This window comes from Canis lupus, chromosome 33, assembly GCF_011100685.1.
Source record: "Canis lupus familiaris isolate Mischka breed German Shepherd chromosome 33, alternate assembly UU_Cfam_GSD_1.0, whole genome shotgun sequence".
Classification (NCBI taxonomy): Eukaryota; Metazoa; Chordata; class Mammalia; order Carnivora; family Canidae; genus Canis; species Canis lupus.
Window position 1 is genome coordinate 16,754,916 of NC_049254.1, and position 23,053 is coordinate 16,777,968.

Consider the following 23,053-nt stretch of genomic DNA (forward strand, 5'->3'; position numbering starts at 1 on the left):
GGTTTCTACATTAGGTTTCACCTTAAATGGTCATTTATTCCCCTTACGTGAAATATTTAATGAAGGCAAAGTTGTGAACTAATGGCAAATTTTGTGTGTGTGTGCCTCCACAAAATATAGTTCTCTGGAAGGATTCCGATCCGTCTCTTTCTCTCTCTCCGCCCTCTCTGGTGACTTTTGGGTTTTGTCACTATTTCAGCTCAGATTCTTCTCCGGCCTGGAGTCACTGTACACTGAGGTCATCTTTGGCTCTGTTTTTCTTCTCTTTCTTTAAATTGCTTTCTCGTGTTCCACCTTGCCCTCCTGGCTGTGATTTCCCTTCATATCATCCGTTCCTCCCTGGAGGCAACATTTCTTGCCTTCATTGGATGTGTTTTAAACAGCTAATCCAGAGCTGCCACCTAGTGCTTCTATATAGGGCCTGAGAGGGGCCTGACAGCTTTGCAGGAGAAAATGGGAATCTGGACTCCCTCCCTGAGCAGTGCTGAGTTTCTCGGAACTCACTATGGAACGAACAGAGAGTCCCATGAGCCATCAAGGGCAGATACAAAATAGTTCTTCTCTCACACATTCCTGGGTTAGAAGCTCAAAAGCAGGATTCATCACCGCCTGGAAGCTACCAGTATAAGAGAAACCAGGAAGGCGAGAGACCCCAGAGAGCTTGATTTCCGGAATGAAGGATGACCAGACCTGTGTAAGAAAGGCAGCGAGTTCAATCAGGAAGTGCAAGATGGAAGTGCATTACTGACTGCCCTTAAGGCATTAGCTCAAATGGAATACAAGAGTCTTGATTTCCAGTCTGTGAAGAGAAGGAGGGGAGGAAGGGAGGGAGGAGAGAAAATAAATAAAATGAAAATACATAACAAACTCAAACTGGGCAGAAAAGGGTTAGCATTAGCAGGCTTGAGGCTGTTATCCTATCAAAGGCCAGCTTAAGAGTTTGCCCCTGGCAGGAGTCTGGGAATTTGGAATTTTGGAAGCTTCTCATAACTTCCTGCTAAGGAAACCTCACTATGCCTAAACACTTTGTGAAAATGATGCAGTTTATGTTGAATGCCTGTGCACTTTCTAGAAGTCTGGATTTGGGTCCATGCTTAGTAGAAGGAGCCTATGTGACTTTGGGCTCTGAGTCTCTCGTGGGCTTCCTGAGAGATTGCATTTCAGTGTGTTGTCACAGTTAGTTGGGAGAGCAATTGTTTAGCACCACGCTGGGAGAGGATTTTTAGAAGCTTGAGCCTTTTCTCTGGACTTGACCCCATGCACCTTTTTCCTGATTTCGTTTTGCATCCTCTTGTTGTAGTAAATCATAGCTCCAAGTACAACTATATGTTGAGTCCTCCTAGCAAATCATTGAACTTGGCACTGGTCTTTGGGGACCCATGTCACATTGCCTTTCTGCCATCATTTGATTCCTTCAATTTTAAAAACTACATGTTGACTTTATAAACGACCCCGGAGAAATTTTGACTCATCTTTTCTGTACCAACTGATTTCAAGTTTGTTTTAAAAATGAGGTCAAAATGCATAGTCTTTTGAAATGTTTGGAAGGGGGACACCTCGGTGGCTCAGCGGTTGAGCGTCTGCCTTGGGCTCAGGTCATGATCCAGGGGTCCTGGGCTCGAGTCCCACATCAGGTTCCCCAGAGGGAGCCTGCTTCTCCCTCTGCCTATGTCTCTGCCTCTCTCTCTGTGTCTCTTATGAATAAATAAATACAATCTTTAAAGAAAAAAAAAGAAAAAAATGCTTGGAAGGTGAGACTGAATGTTAATGTTCTTTAGATTATATACAACTCATTGATTCACAATCAAATGTTATTGCGATCCAAAGGAGAAGCAGGTCAGAGCAGTCAGAAATTTGATTGTGAGGTTTGGCTCCACTATCTAATTCCTCTGTGACTTTATACAGGTTAACTCTTCTGAGCTTAAGTTCTCTTTCTTTCTTTCTTTCTTTCTTTCTTTCTTTCTTTCTTTCTTTCTTTCTTTCTTTCTTTCTTTCTTTCTTTCTTTCTTTCTTTCTTTCTTTCTTTCTTTCTTTCTTTCTTTCTTTCTTTCTTTCTTTCTTTCTTTGAAAAAGGAATGGTACTACCTGCTTATTTTGGAGAGTTAACTTGAAATAGTTTATGTAAAACACTTTGCATAGTGCCTGGTACATTCTAAGTGCTTATTCAGTGGTGTAAGAATATGTAGTTAATGAACGTGCAGCAGGAACAACTCAAAGATGCTGTCAAGATCACTTCTGGACAATCTGAGAAGCAGATGCCAACAGCTGACTGGACATAGGAGGCTGTCATCACACCTAGACTAGCTCGGAGAGGTGTCATTTTAAGACCATTCTAGCCTACCTGGGGGTGAGCCTACACCTCAAAGACCTCTAACCCAGGGCTCCTTGCACCCACTCTCAGCCTCTCCTGCATGATCTCTGTCTCTTGCAGTTACTTTCAGGGGAAAGGGGGACTTTTAAGTTTTCCCTAAATCCTTTCCCAGAGCTTCAGTAGTGCCATGACCTAGAAAGTGTAGAGTGATCACATGGTCCTCCCTCTGTTTGTTTCACCCCACATGACCTTGGGAAAGGCACTTCTCTGAACTTCAGTATGCCTCAATGTAAAATAGGTGAATTAAAAATATCAACTCTCTGTCACCTCATTTGACACTTGTTGAGAAAGAAAACTTCAGAAAATGTTGGTGAAATAAAAGTGCTTTGGAAATGGTAAAATGCTAGACAGAGGACCACTCAGGGCCTGCTCTGGTTTTTTTCTAGGGTGGTCATAAAAACCATTATCCATGGTTGTTCGGGTATTTGGCAGAAGAAAGTGACAGGAGCCTGGGACTTACTGCTAAAAGAGATATCATGCTATGACATTAGTCTGAAAAATATAAATTGAATCCTGGTTACTTAGATGCCTAGAGTCTGACAAAAATTAGATCCTCCTCTAGCTTGAGCTGGAGTAATAGATAAGGAAACCATTGCTTTGGTATTTAATTGTAATAACTGGTATCATTCCTTTTTTTTTTTTTTTGGTTCAATGAAGCGGCACAATTATTTGGGATTGATTTATCGCTTTGTTGTGAAAACTTGTTTTTCATTGATTTTTTTCTCCCTTCAGTGCTCTTCTTCACTAATTGATTGATTTGATTGTTAGAGCTTTGACTCCATCTCTGAAGATGGATTGGAATAATTATTGCAGCCTGCTGGTTAATCATTCTACCACACAATTACTGCTGCTATTGTGCTCTGCACCAGCACTTTATTAGCTGTGGTAATTGTAGTCAAGTTTAATAATTTAATAACACACTAGGAGATGACAACTTGGTCGTTATGCAGAGGCACCTCTGTGGAACCTACAAGCTCCTGGACAAGTGAAAGGTCCAGTCCCATTTCTCCTGTTTGGTGACCTTTTAAGAGGCACCTGAATTTTCCTTCTTCCAGATAGCTATGGCCCAAACTGCCCATTCTGGAGAGGTGGAATGGGGGGTCCATGGCTCAGGGGACACCAATTGTTTGCGAGCCTGAGCTGACATAACTGTTACACCTTCCTGAAGTGCTGCTGTCCCCAAGTCCTGGAATTACGTGGCTGCTACACAGGAAGAACATAATACTGTTCTTTGTTCACTGTAGCTCATGATACTTTTTGATAAGCCTGTAAAGCTCCTTCCTCATGGTTCTTTTTTTCTCTGAAATCAGAAGCAGCAGTGCAGGACAATCTGCAGAATTAAATATAACCATTTAACATTGTAGGGATGAAACAGTCTTTTTCCTCGCCTCACCTTGTTGCACTGAGCTGGGCAAGCTCTCCTTAGCACCCCTGCAAGCCTGCCCAGAACGAGGTGGACGAGGTAAGTCCACCTCCCTGGGAGGAGAGACCATAACAAATGCCAGATGCTGCTCTGGGTTGATCGAACTATTTCAAAACTCAAGATGGGCTCCACGTCCTACTTCAGCTGCCCATGAACCATGTACTAAATTATTCACTTAGTGTTTTCCTTCCCACATAATGAAGACAGCTACACTTGTTTGTGAAGATATCTGGGATTCTCATAAAAGAGTATTGTTTAGTATTAAGTTGTATTAATAATCAGCTATATCAGTGTTGCCTAGATTGGAAGCAAAACACTTTGGAAGCTAATTCTGATTTCCTACTTTGTTTTCTACTTTAATCACAATTTTGGCATCTGCTAAATCAGTTGGGAACAAAACCGTCTTTTGAAAGCATTTGCTATAATTCTTTCCCTTCTATTTCCCTTTTCCTATCTCCATCTCTCTCTCTCTCTCTCTCTCCCCCCCACCTCTACACACCACTGATTTTGCTACTTTTATTTCTATTATCTCTCATGTTAATATTCTGGATTTTGGAGCTTCTGATTTGGACAAATGACAATCTACACACCATGGAGAGATAAGCTGTCTGGATTTGATTTGACATTCATAACTATATGGTTTCTGTCCTCATTTTGTTTTTTTTTTTTTGACATTGAAATATAAGAAAAATATTGGAACAAAAGAACCTTTATATAAAATCCTCTCTAATGACTCATGCTTAGAAGAAATTAATTTTGCAGACTATTTTGCAATGACAATTTCTTTTATTGATTTTTGTTAAGCTTAAGAATTCTTTTCTAGTCCAACTACACCTGTTTCAAGGAAACATGTTGGCTGATGAACAAATTGTTAAATTTTCAAACAAATGCCATACGCAGAAACCTGGCAGTAATCCCTAATGTGACAGCAAGCCTTTCTGTTTCAGTAGAGCATGTTGACAAATTAAGGGGAGACACCTAGGTCTGAAGAAATCTAATTTTTACCATTCAGGTACAGATAGAGCGTGCTGTGATTTTGTAGGGTGGGAGAGAGGATGCAACCTTGTTTGACTATTAGAGAATCAATAACAACAGCGACTTCTATAAGGGAGCTATCATCTCCTTACCTTCCTGCACTTCTAGCGATCTTCAGAAAATATATCTCATTCAACTTGTTTCCAGGAAAGCGTCACAGATTCTTTCTCTTCTAAGTTAAGTGAGAAAAAGTTAGGATCCTGGGACGCCTGGGTGGCTAAGGAGTGTCTGCCTTTGCTCAGGGTGAGATCCCAGGTCTGGGAATTGAGTCCCGCATCAGGCTCCCTGTCTCTGCCTCTCTCTGTCTCTCATGAATAAATAAATAAAACCTTGGGGGGAAAAAAAGCAGCTAGGATCCTGTAGTCCTTTTTTTTCATCTTTTTGTATAACTTTGGTAGAAACTTAAGACATAAGCGTTTTTTAATCTATTGCAATAGAATTTAAGTACAATGCATTTTGCAGAGATACCATATACTTTGGTGGGACATTTAGTTTGCATAGAATTCTCCATAGCACTCCATCAATTTTATCAATTCCAATAATAATAACAGTGTTATGGTAGGCTGGATACTGGTTCCTCAAATTATCCAGGTCCCAATCCCTGGAATTGTGAATGTTACCTTAGAGGGCAAGAGACAATTTGAAAGATGTGATTAAATTAGGGGTGTTGCAGTTGGGAGATTATGTTGCATACACCAGGTGGACCCTTTATGCACTCACAAATATCCTTATAAGGAATAGGCGGAGGGAGATTTGACACAGTAGAGGAGGCCATCCGAAGGAAGCGGAGAAGCAGAAGCAGAGAGGGTTGCCACACCTCAGGTTTTGAAGATGGAGGATGGAGCAATGAATTTAAAAGCACAGCCAGTCAATAGAAAGTAGAAAAGATAAGGAAATGGATTCTCCACTAGAGCAAACAGAGAATGCGTGGCCCTATTAACACCTTGAGTTCAGCCCAGTGAAACCCATTTTGGACTATTGGCATCCAGAACTATATGAGGATAAGTCTGTGTTGTTTTTAGCCACCGAGTTTATGGTAATTTGTTATGGCAGTCATAGGAAACTAACACAGGTGGTATCATGTGTTGACCCTTTGCTGTTTTACTTACTGGTCAAGAACTGTCCTAAATATGCTGCATGAGTTTTTATAATTTTATACCCACAAATCAATGTAAGGTATGTACTAAAATTATTCTCATTTTACAGATGAGAAAACTCAGGCTCAGAGAAGAGCTGGGATTAACCCCATATCTGCCTGGCCCCAAAACTGCTTCTCTGAACCTGTATTCCAGGGGGAAACCACTGCTGATCCCAGAGGTAGCTGTCCATTAGAATCTTGTCATGCTAGGGACAAAGCTCCCGACGTCTAAGAGAACAGATCAAAATGGTCCTCCGTTCCTCCTTCAAACATGTTCTGAGTGCAGAAAGATGACATAAAGTCCCTGTCATCTTGCAACTGACAGTTTTGTGGGAAAAACAGACAAGCAGACTCAAAGTTGAGTCTTTCATAAGGATAATTTTAGACATGTGCTTACGGTGGTAATGCTACTAGTATTAAGCTGGGATGGGTAACAGAAAGGTCTTCAGGAGGCAGTGACATTGAGTCGGGCCCTGGAGGGGGTATAGGAATTGTGTAGGTAGGGGAAGAAGATCTTCAAGGGCTTTCAGGTAGAGAGAATAGCACACTCTTAGGCCCTGGGGTAATGGAAACCATGGAGCCTTAAGCAAACTGGGAGTCACTTGTTATGGTAGTAAGTACTGTGTTTGGTGAGAATAGAAGGTACAGTAGGTAGGGTGGTAATGTGAGAAAAAGCTAGAAAGGAGGTCAGGGGCCAGAGGTCACAGAGACCTTTGAGAGTTTCCCTGCCCACTATCTCATTTTTCTCATATCACTCTTTCTTCTTAACTCATTCCAGTCTGTGCTCTCCTTCCATTAGGTCATCTCATCATCTCGTCCACTGATGACCTCCATGCCACTACATCCAAGGGATGTTTTCCAGATCTCATCCTATTTGACCTCTAGAAGAGTGTGACCCGAAGACCACTCTCCCTCTCAAAATGTTCTCTTCCTTCTCACATCTGTGATACCATGTGATGCCTCTGACTGCTGCTTCTCAGCCTTACTCATGAGCCCATACTCCTCCACTCAACCCTTAAATGTTGAACATCCCTCCCCAAGGCTCGGGCTGAGGTTCCTCTTCTTTCCTCACTTTACTCTGTTATTCTCCAGACTAGATCAGGCTCTTCTGCTATCTTCTGTCACAATACTGAATTTCTTTCATCATAACACCCAGTTTGTATTTTTGTACAAAATCTGTGATAATTAATGTCTCCATCCTACATCTCTCAGGAGAGACTGGAAGCCCAGGAAAGTGATTAGTACTTGACTTTACTCACCATCTCGTATGATGATGTTTGGCTTCATGTACACACTCACCAAATATTGGTTAAACAGATGAATGAATGGACTTGTATCCTAGTCAAAAAGAACCACTGAGGCCTCTCAACTAGGTCAGATTTGCATTTGAGGTAAAACACTGGCTGTGATGTACAGAATAGATAAAAGATAAGACAGATTGGAGGCAGTTAGAAAGTATTGTGATAACCTAAGTAAGAAATACTGAGAAAGCCACTGTAGTGGCGAGAGAGGAAACATATTGGAGAACTAATTATGAATTAGAATTTGTAGAGCTTGGTGACCAACTGACTATGAGAATGAAGGGGAAAGGGAAGACAAGAATGGTACCTAGGTCAGTGGCTTAGTGACTGATTATATGGTTATACAATTTGGTGAGGTAGACACTGTATGAGGAAAGGAGTTCTTTGTAGAATAAATGTAATGAATTTAGATTTAGGAATATTAAATTTGAAATGCCTGTCCCCGGGATTTGGGGATGTGAGTCTGGCACTCAGAAGAGGAGATACGAATTAAAAAGAAATGTGGATTTGTATTTGCTTTCCCTTCCCACTGACTTTTTTCTTTTGTTGTCCCAAAGCAGATATCAAATAGTTGAAATGAAATGAATGGTTGATTGATTTCCTGCTTCCTTTCAAAAGGGAATTGAGGCAGCAGTACAGGGCATAGTTAAATACCCTCTGCTGGGAGAGAAATTTGCATCCTAATTCTGTTAGAAAACTAGCATGGCCCTACTTTTCACCATGAAGATACATGCATATAAGAAGTTCAGCCTCGGAGATTCCTGGGTGGCTTAGCGGTTTAGTGCCTGCCTGCGGTCCTGGAGACCTGGGATTGAGTCTCACATCAGGCTCCCTGCATGGAGCCTGCTTCTCCCTCTGCCTGTGTCTCTGCTTCTCTCTCTCTGTGTGTCTCTCATGAATAAATAAATAAAATCTTAAAAAAAAAAAAGTTCAGCCTCGAGCAGGTTTGTTGAAACCTGTCTGGAAGAGGTTTATTCACACACTTTATCTGAGTATTTTCTAAAAATGGTATTTAAAAAAAAGCTATTATTCATAACATGAGTTTTGCGGTTTTAGCATTTAGCTTTTATTGGGGGAAGTAGGGGGTCCTCCGATGTGGGCAGCAAGAAAATGAGCTAAAAAAAGAGAGGAGCAAGTCCATCTTATGCTAATTAACTCTCCATATTCTGCTGAAATTCACAAACAAGACTCATTGGGTCTAGGTACATTTATAGGAAGCTACCATTGTATAATCTTGATAAGTAGAATTGAAAATGAATTTAAATAGAAAGCTTCAAATCTATCCATCCACAAATCCTGGCCAAAACTCTTCAAAGCAGGATGGTTTCAATTGGTCATATGTCTGCATGCTGACTTTTCTTTTGTCTTCCTACCCATCTATGCAGTTAAGCCAACTGGATTAGATCTGTAAATGTCGAGATCTTGGTCCCTATTTTAGTCCCCTCTGAATAAATGTCAATATAAAGATTTTTTTAAACTATCTAGTATTATAAGCTATAATGACATGGGATGCCAAGGATTTTAATTATAGAATAGGTAAACATTAGAGGTAAGATTGATCTATCAGGATGAAGGGAGAGGTGGAAAGTATGCTCCTCCATTCTTTTTTAGATTCTCCTCTACCCCCTCTGCACTTTAGCCATAGAGATAAGGGTAATTATGATGATGGGCTAGAAAATGAGATGGGATTTCTGAGAGAAGACTGAAGTTATTTTAACTTTTGGAGTTCATTAAATGTTGTTCAAGGCCCTCTCAGTTTAACTTCGATTGGATCTTTTTTTTTTTTTTTTTTTAATTTACTCTCCCAGCATGGCAAATACGATGTTGCCAATTAAAACTCCTAATATCCTGTGGCCCAGTAGTCCTTCTTCTAATGTATGATACTCCGGGATACCATGAAGTATAGCAGCAGGGGACACGACACATCGTTGTCTCTGAAGCAGTCATGCCCTTCGAAGGACAGTTTGGGTGAATTTAAAAGCCCTTAGGCATGCCTAGGAATCCTTCACCATTATAGCATCTGATAAAAATATATTTGTGGACTGAAATATAAAAGCTATCTTCAGATGTCTTGGGAAATCACCAGTTTGAAATAAAGGAACTGACACTGGTCCCTTTAAAACTACCCATGGGTTGGATGGAAAGAGTGAAGTTGCTTCTCATTGATGGTACTTTGTGACCTCTCCTGCCATGGTGGTGTTCACCGTTATATTCTTTCACCCCTAAAATATTTGAGATTCAAAATTATCAGTAGTTCCATGAGCATTGCAATTGGCTGATTTCCTATATTCCTACTTTGCAAAAGCTTAGGAACTATTGTTGGCTATTGCTTCCCTACATGTACCCTAAGCTGTAGCCAGAGAGAAATAGTGACAGTTCCTTGAATATGTTTTCCTCACATCGTTCTCTATGTCTTTTTGTTCAGTTTAGGGAAATTCTTGTCTAAAAGTATATATATATATATCAGTACTTCAAGAATAGCCAATAGAAAGGTATTTAATAAACTCCTATTTATTTTCTATACAATGCACCATTAAGTGAAGAAAATAAAATAAGAAAAAAAATTTCAAAAAGTAGGCACTATGTATACTAGTTTCTCAGCCCCTTACTGTTGAGGCTTCTTTTGCTTCAATAATCTGAATAGTAAAGACCTTTCCTATATTAAAAGTAAAAAGATCTCCCATGATCCAGCCCTTTGGAACTGCCTGCTTATAATAGGCCCGAGATGGATGACCTCCTTTTATACTCAAAATGGTTAACAGTGATAATATTGAATTATAGTTTTTTCTTTCCCACTTGGGGCATATGGAAGTGGGCTATCTAGTCCTTGGCAGAAATACTACAGAGTAGCAATCATGAAAAAATCTTTACAATATTCAAAATAAAAACTACAGGGCATCTCCTATTTTGCTGTCTCATACCGTAACTATCTTGAGAACAGAATAGCCCAACTTCTCCTAGTTTTTCTATTTCCCAGGTGTTATGGGTTGAATTGCATCCTCACAAAAGGTATATTGAAGTTCTAACTCCCAGCACCTGCATATGTGACCTTATTTGGACATAGGGTCTTTGCAGATGTAATCAAGTTAAGATGAAGTAATTAGAGTGAACACCAAGACAATATGACTAGTGTCGTTATAAGAAGAGGGAAATGCCATGTGAAGACAGACACACATAGAGGGGATGCCACTGATGACAGAGGGAAATGTTAGAGTGCTATAACATTAGGCTAAGGAACACAAGCAATCAATGGCTACCCCCTAGAAACCAGAGAGGGGCAAGGAAGCGTCTCAGGAGGGAGCACAGTCCTGTTGATGTTTTGATTTTGGACTTCTATCTGCCAGATGGCTAGAAAATAAATGTCTGTTTTTATAAGCCACTCAGTTTGTGGCACTATGTTATGGCAGCCCTAGGAAACTGATGTACCATGTGAAGGAGAGATTATCACTTGACAAATAGCTAAGAAGCCACAATACAGGATACTACAGGGATCGCTTAAACATTCTGCCCTCCAACTCATCCTAATTCTTGGGGGAACAATGGGTGTAATACCCCTTAAGGAATCATAAAATCTTGTATTAGACCATTGTCCATGAAAGAAGGGGGCTGGCATTTATCTGACCTGGAATAGCCTGAGATTGATAAAATGATGATATTCAATGTGACATATACAGGTGTCCATAGCTTCTAGGCAAAGATGCTTTTACTCTAAGAATTTTTTTTTTTTTTTACTCTAAGAATTTGGAACCTACCGTCCAAAGGTGTAATGGGTTTCTAATTTATATACTATATTACCTTTATTGATGAATTTGCTTAATTTCTGAAGATAAGTCATTTTCATCTTATGTTAGTTTTTTTTTGGTAGTATAAGACTGCTTCCTTTCAGTGTGATCTATATCAAGGTAGCTACTCCCAATCCATCTCAGCTCATTTGATCTAAAGATGATAATCCTGGCCTTCATGAGTTTTAAACCAAATATTCCTGAATGGAATATTTTCCTTCACCCTTGGCTTGGAGTCCAGAGTCTTCATGTGAATATGAACAGTAACGTTAGTCGATTTAAGTTAAACTGACACTTGTAATTTATCAAGCAACATTAGATTTGTCTAAGCTTTTTATCAAATGTCAGAGAACATTTTTAAGAACTTGTAATAAATAAAACACCAAAGTTGTTGAAAAAAAGAATATCCTTGATGTAGTGGTAGCTAGAAATGGGACAGTTACTAGTGTAATACAATTGATTATAGAACACAAGTGAACTGACACTTCTGACATTGCATTGAATAACTTCCGGTCTCAATTCTTAACACAATTTAGACTCTGCAAATAAAATTATACCATGAAGTTGAACACAAAATGTTTTCTATTTATAATTTTGTTTACTTCATCATTTTATTTTTAAAACCACTTTATTGAGATATGATGGACATGTTAAGAACTGTACATATTTAATGTATATAATGATTGGACATAAATATACATCCATGAAACCATCACCTATATCAAGGCCATAGACATATCCATCATCTTGCAAAATTTACTCCTGCCCCTTAATACTAATAAATTAATCTTTTGGTGGTAAGAAGACCTAACATAATATCTGCTATTTTAGAAAATTTTAAATATACAGTGCAGTAGTATTAACTATAGACACTATGCTGTATAGCAATATGTCACCAGAATTTACTTTGCATAATGAAAACTTTGTGCCCTGTGACTATCACTTCCTCATTTACCACCTCCCTCCACTCCTTGGCAGTCACTGTTCTTCTGTCTGCTTTTATGAGTTTGACTATTTTAGGTTCCACACGCAAGTGAGATTAACAGTATTTGTCTTTTTGTGTTTGGCTTATTTCACTTAACATAATGTACTCGTCCATCCATGTTGTTGCAAACGGCAGGCTTTCTTTCATAATTCTATTTTTAATTTTTTGAGGATCCTCCAGACTGTTTTCCATAGTGATTGTATCACTTTTCATTCCCAGCAACAGTATACTTGGGTTCCCTTTTCTTCACAAATCTGCCAACACTTCCTATCTATTTTTTTTTTAAATAATAGTCATCCTAACAGGTGCAAAGTAAGATCTCATTGTGGTTTTGATTTGTATTTCCCTGATGATAAGTCATGTGTGAGCATCTTTTGGCCATTTGCATTATTAATTATTTGGAGAAATGTCTATTCACTTTCTTTGCCTGCTTTTTAATCAGGTTATTTTTATTTTTATAGTTGTAGGAGTTCTTTATATGTTTTGGATATTAACCCTTTATCATATATAGGGTTTGCAAATATTTTCTCCCATTCCATAGATTGCCTTTTTTATTTTTTGGATTGTTTCTGTTGCTTTGCAGAAACTTTTTAGTTTAATGTAATTCCACTTACTTCTTTTTATTTTTTTTGGTCTGTGTTTTTGGTGCCAGATGCAAGAAATCACTGCCAAGACCAATGACATGAGCTTTTCTTCTATGTATTTTTCTAGGAATTTTACAGTTTCAGGTCATATGTTTAAGTTGATACTTGTGTATAAGGGTCCAATTCCATTCTTTTGCATATGCATATTTGTTTCTCACAATGATGCTTATTGAAGAGAATACTCTTGGGATGCCTGGGTGGCTCAGCAGTTGAGTGTCTGTTTTCAGCTCAGGACATGATCTTGGGGTCCGGGATTTAGTCCCACATTGGACTCCTTGCCAGGAGCCTGTTTCTCCCTTTGCCTATCTCTCTGCCTCTCTCTTTTTGTCTCTCATGAATAAATAAATAAAATCTTTTAAAAAAGGAATGCTCTTTTTCCATTTTGTATTCTTGGCACCCTTATTGAAGATGAGTTGATATATATGCATGGGCTTATGTCTGGGCTCATTTTTCTGTTTCAATGGTTTGTGTATCCTGTTTTTATGCCAGGCTCTGACCTGGTGCTGAGGTGGGCCTAATGCCTGGGTCCTGTTTTTCCATTTTGTTCTATTTGAATGCACAAATATAATCTGTCACTTATTTCCTCTCTAGTAGTAATTCTTCCTATATAGAGTTGGAAATTATATGTCATAACTCATTAAGATACATTCTACTTTCCTGAGCAAACTTTAAAATTTCAGCAATAATTTCTACTCAATCCTCAACTAGCTTTTTGAGCAGTTGCCACACAGTGTTTTCTACAATGGCTCAGTCTTGTGCACTTTGTGCCCTGGCTTCAGAAATATAATTAAATATATTATGGTCTCAGAGCACTTTGCTCTAACCACCCAAAAGTCAGGATTTAAGCAGAAACTTATGCCATCCATCTTTTCCCTTTATATTTTCAAAGTCCTTCTGCTAAAAAGGCTCAAAGAGCCATATCCTAATCCATGGAGTCCTCCAATTTTATTAGATTTATTGTTCTAAACTTGAAGCATGAGAAAGAGTTACTTTGAGACCTGTATTACCCAGGGTGACAGTGAAATGAAAAGACTGCCCAAATACTATTTAAAGATTTATTTTATACTCTCTTTTGCTAGAGGTGCTCCGTTATAATTTGTCTATACAATACAATCTGTATATAATGTGGACAAATTATATCTATACAATTTTTTAGGATGGCTTAGGAGAGGTACATACAAACTATTTTTAGCATTTATTGATCATATTCTCTGATTAATAGGACGGTTTGATCTTTTCTGTAGTTGGATGTGCTCTCACGTGGCCTAGCCTCTTTTCATAGATATTCTGCAAGTGTATAATTTCGTAAATTTTACAAGTCAGAGCCCCCTGGATGATCTCCATACACACTATACTATGGCATGGGAGATGTGTACCTATTCCAAGAAACTCTGGATCAAATTTCTCTTTTTAGGCTAGAATGCTCCATTAATACCATACATCTAATTATTTAACCAATTTTTGGTAGGTTGGAATAACTTAACTAAGCCCTATCAAGATATCTATGAACTTTTCACAAAAATATGCATTTCAGAGAACTGGAACTAACAGAATGTGTAATACTTAAGTTTCTATGATAATTGTTTATTTCAAAATGAAAATTGTGATTTAATGTTTTATTAGAGGATTGAGAATGAGAGATCTAACTATTCCTTCTATCTAAAATGGACTTAATGTATATGTTATTACTGCCAATCGTACCTGCCTTAGAGAAGTTATACCAAGGGCCAATATACTTTCTCTTTTGAAACACATATCTGGTTTTGAGAAAGGTTTGGAGAGCCACATCTGCTCCAATATATAAATGAAGGAGTTGTATACTGAGTAGAAGGCTGGAATCAAAGTGCTAATATCTGAATGTAGAGTAATTTTTTTTAATGTTAAGACAAAAGGGAATAGAATAACACTGAAGTAGTCTCTCATTCCCTTGATAACTTTAAATGTCTGCCTTAACAGCATTTAGAAAAAAGCCTATTTAAAAAAAAAAAAAGAAAGAAAAGAAAAAATCCTATTTAGAAACACAAAACAAAACAAAAATTAAGTCTAACTCAGAGAGAGAATCCATTTCTAAACTGGCAAGTATTTACATACGTATACACAGTATCATTTCTCTTGGTATGCTCTTCCTCTTCCTCCCAGAGCCAGCAGCATCCACATGGTTAATGCTTTTAAGACTCCAGTCAAACATGACCCTACCGTGAGGCATTTTCCAAAGTTAAAATGTTTTTCCAGCAGGGTTCTCATTGAATCCTGCATGCATCATTCCAGTAACCTTTTGCACTGTTTTTTATTATGGTGCCTACACATGCCTTGAGAGTTGTGTGGTAAATGAAGGAGTCCAGCTTATCAAGTACCCTTCAAAGGCCATGTGATTGGACAGGTGGTGGTGGGGCGGGTACCTAACTTTAGAATCACTTAACATTGTCACATGATAAATCAAATTATAGAATACTTCAGAGCTCCAATTGTAAAGACAGTATCGCTTTCAGCAAAAGTGGGAATCAGCAGGACAGACTCTACCAAAGACTTTGTAGGAGCAGAATAAGAAAAGAGAAATCCCTTCATAAGCACGAAAAATATTATTTGTGGGATGATTATGATTATTTTTTCCATTCATCTACATGACATGGTGTCTTAGCCGCATGTTTTCCAATGGGCCTTGACGCCGGCTTCTCCGTGCTTCCTCTGTAATGTGGTCTCCCCCTAGGTCAAATTATCTGCTGCAGGGAGGCTCTCAGGCTCTTTATGGCAGCATTTGCATATTTTTTTCATTTCCATAGAAACATCTCCACTGACTCAGAACCGCCTCTGTCCTCTTAAGACAGAGATATTTATCTTTCAAACAGTGAGCTATGTGTGGCATAAGACGGACGGGGCTGCTTCCCTGCAGGCCTCACCTTATAAGACAGACTCTCCTTTTTGGAGGAATTGATGATGGTCTACCTTTAGGTTATTTATTTATATTTTGCTCTATGAGCACTTTTCCAGTAATGAGTTTAAACATAGGCAACATAAACCCATCTGGAAATAAAATTATGCACTAGCTTCACGACAAAAGATAATTACATTATAATCAAGCTGTCATTTTTGGAGATAGTAGAAGATGAAGCGTGCTATAAACTGACATGTAAAGTGTATGGATCGTTCTTTCAAATATTCTCCATGGTGGCTGGGACCACAGAGATTCCTCGTGCGTGATATCAGACTTTGTAACTGGAATTTTCGGGGAGTGGCCAAACATTTAGTTTCTGAGAGTAATGGCTACTAACACTCAGAAAACTAAAGGCTAGGATCAGAGTTTCTGTGCTCCAGCTTCGACCTCAGCTTGGCTGCACTATAACCACTTGGGTTGTGTCCAGTTCCAAAGCCTGAGTCTTCATTTTATCGTTTTGTGAAACTTGTCTTTATTCTTTGGTTGTTCTTTTATTTAGGTTAATAGGAGCTTGACACTGGGATCTTCCTAACATGTTTAAGCAGAATGTGGAGAGTTGGCTGACATGGAAGAAACTGATATTTTTAGGAAAAAGAAAAGAGTGTCATTGAAGTTACTTCTCACCACTCTGAGCTCAGTTGTCTCTTGTAACAGTGACATAGGTCACTGGTTTTTCATGGATGGGAGAACGTTTCTTCTTCCTTGAGCTCAAGATAGCCACTCTGATAAAAGGATGCAGACTACCTCCAGCCATATATTTGTTAAGGCCATTGGGAAAGGGCTAATAGCATAACTGAGATAGGAATCAACAGAACACTTGCCAAAAAGGCACATCTAGTACTTGTCCTCTGTCACTGCTTCTGCCACAGTGGCAAGCCCATCATCTCAGTGCATATATACTACCCAAAGTGTCCCAGGTAAGTAGGCTTCTAGACACCATCATTTCCTAAAGGAAAAGGGGAATGCCTATAGTAGGACAGCATTGCTGCTATAAACCTCCTGAGACTCTAAGCCCTTGGTGGCTGCCAACTAAATAGTCGCTGAGTATAAGTCACTTCTTTGTGTTCCCCACCTTCTCTGGACCCGAAGCACCGATTTCTTCAGTCTTCAAGTTTCCCACCCCTAACTCGTACCCTTATTTCTTGGAGAATCCTGAAGAAGGCAAATAGTACCTTGCTGCTCCAAGTATAGTCTTCACATCATCAGTATCAGAATCATCTGGTAATTGGTTAGAAATGCAGAACACAGTGGCACCTGGGTGGCTCAGTTGGTTAAGGATCTGTCTTAGGCTCAGGTCATGATCCCAGGGTCCTGGGATTGAGCCCCACATAGGACTCCCCGCTCATGTGCTCGCACACTCTCTCTCTCAAATAAATAAATAAAATCTTAAAGAAATGCAGAACATGAACCCAGTTTCACATCTCCCCAGAATCAGAATCTACATTTTTACAACATTGCCAGGCAGTTTATACACATGTTAACATTTGAGGTGCATTATAGTTAGTAGGTTCGAATTACCAACTGGTATGATTCAGCTTTGCTCTTGCTACACCACACCCCCAATAGGCTGAGTCAGGTACACGTGGCATATGCCATTGTGTATTGGTTTAGTCTCCGCATGCTGGATTTCTTTTTAGGATTCAAACTTTCTCTTAGATCCAGAGTCTTATCCAGAAGCCCAGACTCTTTACCTAAGATATTCCCTGTTTAGCTCCAACTACCATCTCTGGTAGTAGGTATAGTAGTAGAAGGCTGGATCCTGGCTCTTGGTCCTTGATTTCAATAGCCAGGTGACCAGAAACATGAGTTCCACTACTGACTTCTCTTAGCTCCCACTGTCTGTTCTTCTGTTCCATGACCATCTCCAGATTGGACTGCTTTGTATATTGATGATGTCACTTCAAACTTAGACTGATTCCATAGTGTTCCTAGTAAAGAGAAGTACTAAGGAGGCCACAACTTCTGGTCCCTATGTTAATGGCCATGTCAGCCTCCTGCAAATATAATTCTTGTTTTCTTTATTTTTCCTAGTACTCAGTCATCTAGTTCCAGCAGTTCTCACAATTATGTTTAGTTGAATTTTGGCAGCTGGCAACCCAAAGGCAGTTCTCAAATGAGAGATGAGAAGACCTCAAGTCTGAAGCACAATTACCTACATGTATTTTCTTCTATCTTAGAAAGATGGCCTTCCAATCTTTTTTGTGCAAAATATTTGACTCTGTAGATCCTGGAAATGCAATCTGTAAGTAAGCAATCTATGGCTCCTCTGAGGATTAATGATAGGGTGATATATAAAACCTTAATAAAATGAGAGTGAAGAAGAATGGCTGTGAAGAGTATGCTTTGCCTTGTAGTTTCTTCATCATGAGATATAGACTGGGATCCATCAGAAAGTCAGGAGGAGGAAAGAAGGTAGGAAGGAAGAGAGACCCATCTTTCATTCCTCCAGAATGAAACTTCTCATTTAAAGTGAAATTTTATAAACATCACAGGGAAAGATCTGTGTGGGACACTTGATTCTATGTTTGCCAAAGATCACATATGGATCTATCCTAGACTCTGCTAAAAGAAGTTATACAACATATTAATGTGTTATGGATATCTTTCTTTAAGGTGGCTTTCCACATATTACCCTTGAGCATGATGTTTCAGAGATTTAAAATAGGCAGGAAGCTAGAGACAATTCAATTAGAAAATGGGCCAAGACATAAACATACATTTCACTGAAGAGGATATACAAATGGGAAACAAGTAAATAAAAAGGTGTTCAACATCATTAGTGATCAGGGAAATATAAATTAAAATAATGGAGGATCCCTGGGTGGTGCAGCGGTTTGGCGCCTGCCTTTGGCTCAGGGCGCGATCCTGGAGACCCGGGATCGAATCCCACGTCAGGCTCCCGGTGCATGGAGCCTGCTTCTCCCTCTGCCTGTGTCTCTGCCCCTCTCTCTCTCTCTCTCTCTCTGTATGACTATCATAAATAAATAATAATAAAAAAACCCATTTAAAAATAAATAAATTAAAATAATGAAGAAATGTCACTACAATGTATCTATCAGAATGGCTAAAATTAAAAAAAAAAAAAAGGTAACAACACGGAATGCTGACCAAGATGTAGATGATGAGAATATAAAATGGTAGAGCCACTCTGGAAAATAGTTTGGAAATTTCTTAAAAACTAAACATATAATTCTCATATGACTCAAGATAAATGCCATTCTGGGCGTTTATCCCAGAATAAATGCCACTCTTGGCATTTCTCTCAGAGAAGTGAAAACTTCATGCTTAAAACCTGGCCCTATTGAGACCCAGTGCACTAGACCAGGAAAGGGGGCAAATCGGGTTTTTGGGCCTGCCCATCTCTAGCTCTTTTTCCACCTATTAAAGTTTTACTCATCTTTTAAAAACATAAAGTAAAATAAGGATGAAGGATGGAGAGGATTCTCTGCTCTCCACCAGAGAAGCTACCAGAATTAATGTTTCTATATTAGCACAGAATGGAAAGCAACAGTGCTGAGAAATAGGATTTTGATAACTGTTTGGTGTTTATCAATGTCTCTTTCTATTTTACTAATCTATATTGAGGTTCAGGGTTATAATGAAAAATAAACTGAAATAATAAAAGAGATGGATGAATAAAGAAGATGTGGTATACATATATAGAATGGAATATTACTCAGCCATCATAAAGGATGGATACTTACCATTTGCATTGACATGGGTGGAACTGGAGGATATTATGCTGAGTGAAATAAGTCAATCAGAGAAAGACAATTATCATATGGTTTCACTCATGTGTGGAATATAGGAAACAGCACAGAGGATCATGGGGAAGGGAGGGAAAACTAAATGGGAAGTCATCAGAGAGGGAGAAAAATCATGAGAAGAGACACTTAACTATAGGAAACAAACTGAGGGTTGCTGGAAGGATGGTGGGGGGGGATGAGGTAATTGGGTGATGGGCATTAAGGAGGGCACGTGATGTGATGAGCACTGAGCATTATACACAACTGATAAATTGTTGAACACTACATCTGAGACTAATGATGTACTATATGTTGGCTAATTGAATTTAAATTTAAAAAAAAGAGAAAGAGAGAAAGAGGGAGGCAACACGGGTGAGGTAAGAATTTGAGATTTGAAAGCAAAGTCATTTAGACTGAAGAAAGTCCAAAGGAACACTCAATGCTTAAACACCCACCCTCCACACCCCTACCTGCAGAAATAAATTTTGTGCTAAGCCCATGCCTCAGATGATGGAACATCTCATTGATTTGTAGAAAAGATCGTGATAGCTGTATCAGTGCCCTTTCCAGATTTCTATTCTCTCTGACATCTTTCCCCTTTGGGAATACTATGAAATAATAATATCTAATGTTTACTATGCACTTACTGTATTTCAGACCTTGATTAGTAACACTTTATGTGTATTAAATCATTTGCACCCAAGTACAAGAGAGATTTCAGAACCTGTGGTCTTAACCACCGGTTTGTACAGATGGTCTAGATAGGCTACACTGGAATATATTACAAAATTTGGTTAGGACCATGGTTACAGGGGAGAAACAAGAGACAGTGTAGAGAGTATAATATACTAATAAACTGGATTCAGCTGCTTCCCTGGCTATGTGGAGCCAAAATCCAATAAAAACCGACTAGAGGAACTTTTCAAGTAACTCCATCTCTGGCTTATTCGAAGTAAGCCCCAGGGAAGCCACATCCACGTGGATGGGTTCAATGGTAGGCAAACTGGGACTAAAGATATAGAATAGTGGTTGGGACAAATGAATCAGATGTGGGTTCAGGTCCATGTCCATCACTGGCCACCAGTGAGATTCTTCTGCCTCTGTTTCCTCATTTGTCAAATGCAGCATCCATGTCATAAACCTGTGGTAAAGATTAAATTAGTTAATGATTAATTCTTGAAACATGAATGCGCTTCATAAATGTTAATAGTTAATATAAATGTTACTATGCAAAGCAGAAATATGCTCAGTTTATGTTTGAATTTGAATTTAGGTTGTTTTCAGTTGTAGACATAAATCCTAGCTCTACCACTTACTGACCATGTGAACAAGCCCCCCTCCCTCCCCCCCTGGACTTTAGCTTCCTCATCTTTTAAGTGGTGATATTACCTACTCCATAAAGTAAGAATAAAAAGAGATAGTATATATAAATTACCTGGCACACAAGTGAGCACTTAAATATTATAAAAAAAATCAAAGCATACAATAGCTAATATTCTTCATGTGTCAGCTCCAGATACTCAGCTAATTAGATAAGACACTTATCAGCATAATTGAATAAATTTTATTTTTGGACCTCATTAAACTAAAAGTCCCTTTCTATCTTATAAATTGAACTTTTGGAAGATGATCCATTTGAATTGCAATTAGATAGCAGTCGTCTAAATAATTAAACAATAGGGTATCTATGTATAGCAACTATTAGTTTTTCTCTATCTATTTTAAAGACTTGTGGGTGCATGCTATGCAAATGGATTTTCAGGGATTTTTTTTATTAGCATAAATAGACTGAAATTTAAGTAACTCAAGCGGCACAGACAGTGTGAGTCATAGTATTTTCCTTTTTTTCTCAGATGCCTTGAGTTCTACGACAGCCATATCTCAGGAACCTGGTAACAATGGGACCCTTGTGAAGGATCCAGGAGATCTGCAAACATGTATTGCACAGAGTGTTTTTACCTCAGATACTCAGATGTGCCCTGAGGTACACCCTTTCCACCCAGAGTTTCATGGAGATGAGACATATCTCCCCATTCTGCATAAAACACGAACAGCAGGTGTATCGGTTGGGCTGGTAACCATTTCTTCCTTGACACCAGGCAAAAGGTACTTCAGCTTAATTGACTGATATTTCATAGTCAGTTATTTCTCACTGCAGAGTTAAAATCATGACTGTGACAGGATCAGAAATCAGAATCCAGTAACAGGTGACTCGTGATAAACCGAAGTATCGAATGGACTGGAACTATACCTTCTCTGCACTATTTAGTCCTATCACCTTCTCATACAAACTGCAAAGAAATATTTGCCTTATGTGCTACGAATTTTTTTAGAGAAGAAATGTTTTTGCAATTTCTCTCTCCCCCTGCTTCCCTCTCCCCCTCCCCCAACTCCTCGATTCTGACCTGAAACCTCCACATGGGTGGCTTAATTCTGTGTCACACGTACAGAGCTCTGGGTCTTTGTCACCTCTCCTCCAGGTAGCTCACCTTCATTCCACTCTGGCAAATGCATGGGCAGCCATACCTCGAAGCTTCTCTTCAGGCCCAAGTTTGTCAACTTCAGTATCTTAGACTTGAAGCTTTGTCTTTTTGATGGACTTCTGTTTCCTTTCTTTTCTCCCTCCTATTCCTCCTTGACTTACCAGCCAATGGAGAGTGGGATAAAGGGCGTGGATCCTCCTGAATGCCAGTCCCATTCTTCTGTGATTGTGCACAAATTACCCAACCTCTCCACACCCCTGTTTTCTCCGCTGGGAAACTGTGATGATGTTACCCATGTCAGAATAAGTATACAATAAATAGCAACTTTCCCCTGCTTTTTTCCAGACCCTTCTTCCCTTCCCTTGCATCCTCCCCACAAAAGCTCAGAGCTCTCTGATGTTTCCCTTTGTCTCTTAGTCATTTCTAGCTTATTGTTCTCTCAGTCTATCCTGCACCCCGGTTTACATTCCAACTCTGCACTCACTAGTTCTCAAGATCCTGCCCCTCAGATCTCTGCCACACTTTGTTAATCCTTTGTCCTGAATAAATTCCGACATCCATTACTCTGGGTTAGTGAGTATTCATGACTCAAACCATGTGATAGTACTGCAGACTGATTTTTAGTGGTGATTTCAGAGAATCTTGTATCATAACTACCCCTTTTATTGCGGGTGAGCCTTGACACACTTTGGCCGAAGTAAACTACCATTTCCTTCTGGAATCATTTGTTAGTATGACATGGTGGGCATACATTTGGACTAGAGACATGTGGAGGCACAAGAAAGATGAAGTTTCATAGTTTATCAAGTATTTTATAGTGGAACTTTATCTTATTTTTTAAGATTTTTAAAAATTTATTCATTTGACAGAGAGAGAGAGAGAGAGAGAGAGTGCACAAGCAGAGGGAGAGGCAGGCAGAGGGAGAGGGAAAAGCAGGCTCCCTGCTGAGCAGAGAGCCCAATGTGGGGTTCGATCCCAGGACCCTGGGTTCATGAACCGAACCAAAGGCAGACACTTAACTGACTGAATCATCCAGAACTTTGTCTTCTAACAAAAAAATCTGTTGACCGTATTGATGACCCCCAATTATTCTTAGCTACCTCAGTAGAGTTCTACAAGTTTCCTGATGGTCCTTTCCTTCTTTCTTTGCTGATTGGCTTTTTACTTCAGTCTTCAGTCCTACGGGCCTTCTAATCTGCTCTTCATAAGCAGC

At 39.2% G+C, this 23,053-nt stretch overlaps 1 protein-coding gene across 3 annotated transcripts in view; it reads left to right on the forward strand.

Moving 5' to 3' along the window:
* NECTIN3 (nectin cell adhesion molecule 3) overlaps nt 1-23,053 on the forward strand; it is a 295,554-nt gene that overhangs the window by 238,364 nt on the left and 34,137 nt on the right. The window contains exon 10 of one of the 3 annotated variants that reach the window (XM_038582765.1): nt 21,211-21,463. The exons of 1 other annotated variant lie outside the window; for it this stretch is intronic. In XM_038582765.1, the coding sequence (XP_038438693.1) occupies nt 21,211-21,463 (253 nt within the window). Of the gene's footprint in view, nt 1-21,210; nt 21,464-23,053 lie in introns of those variants that run through there. One more of the 3 variants, XM_038582768.1, reaches the window with a different exon arrangement.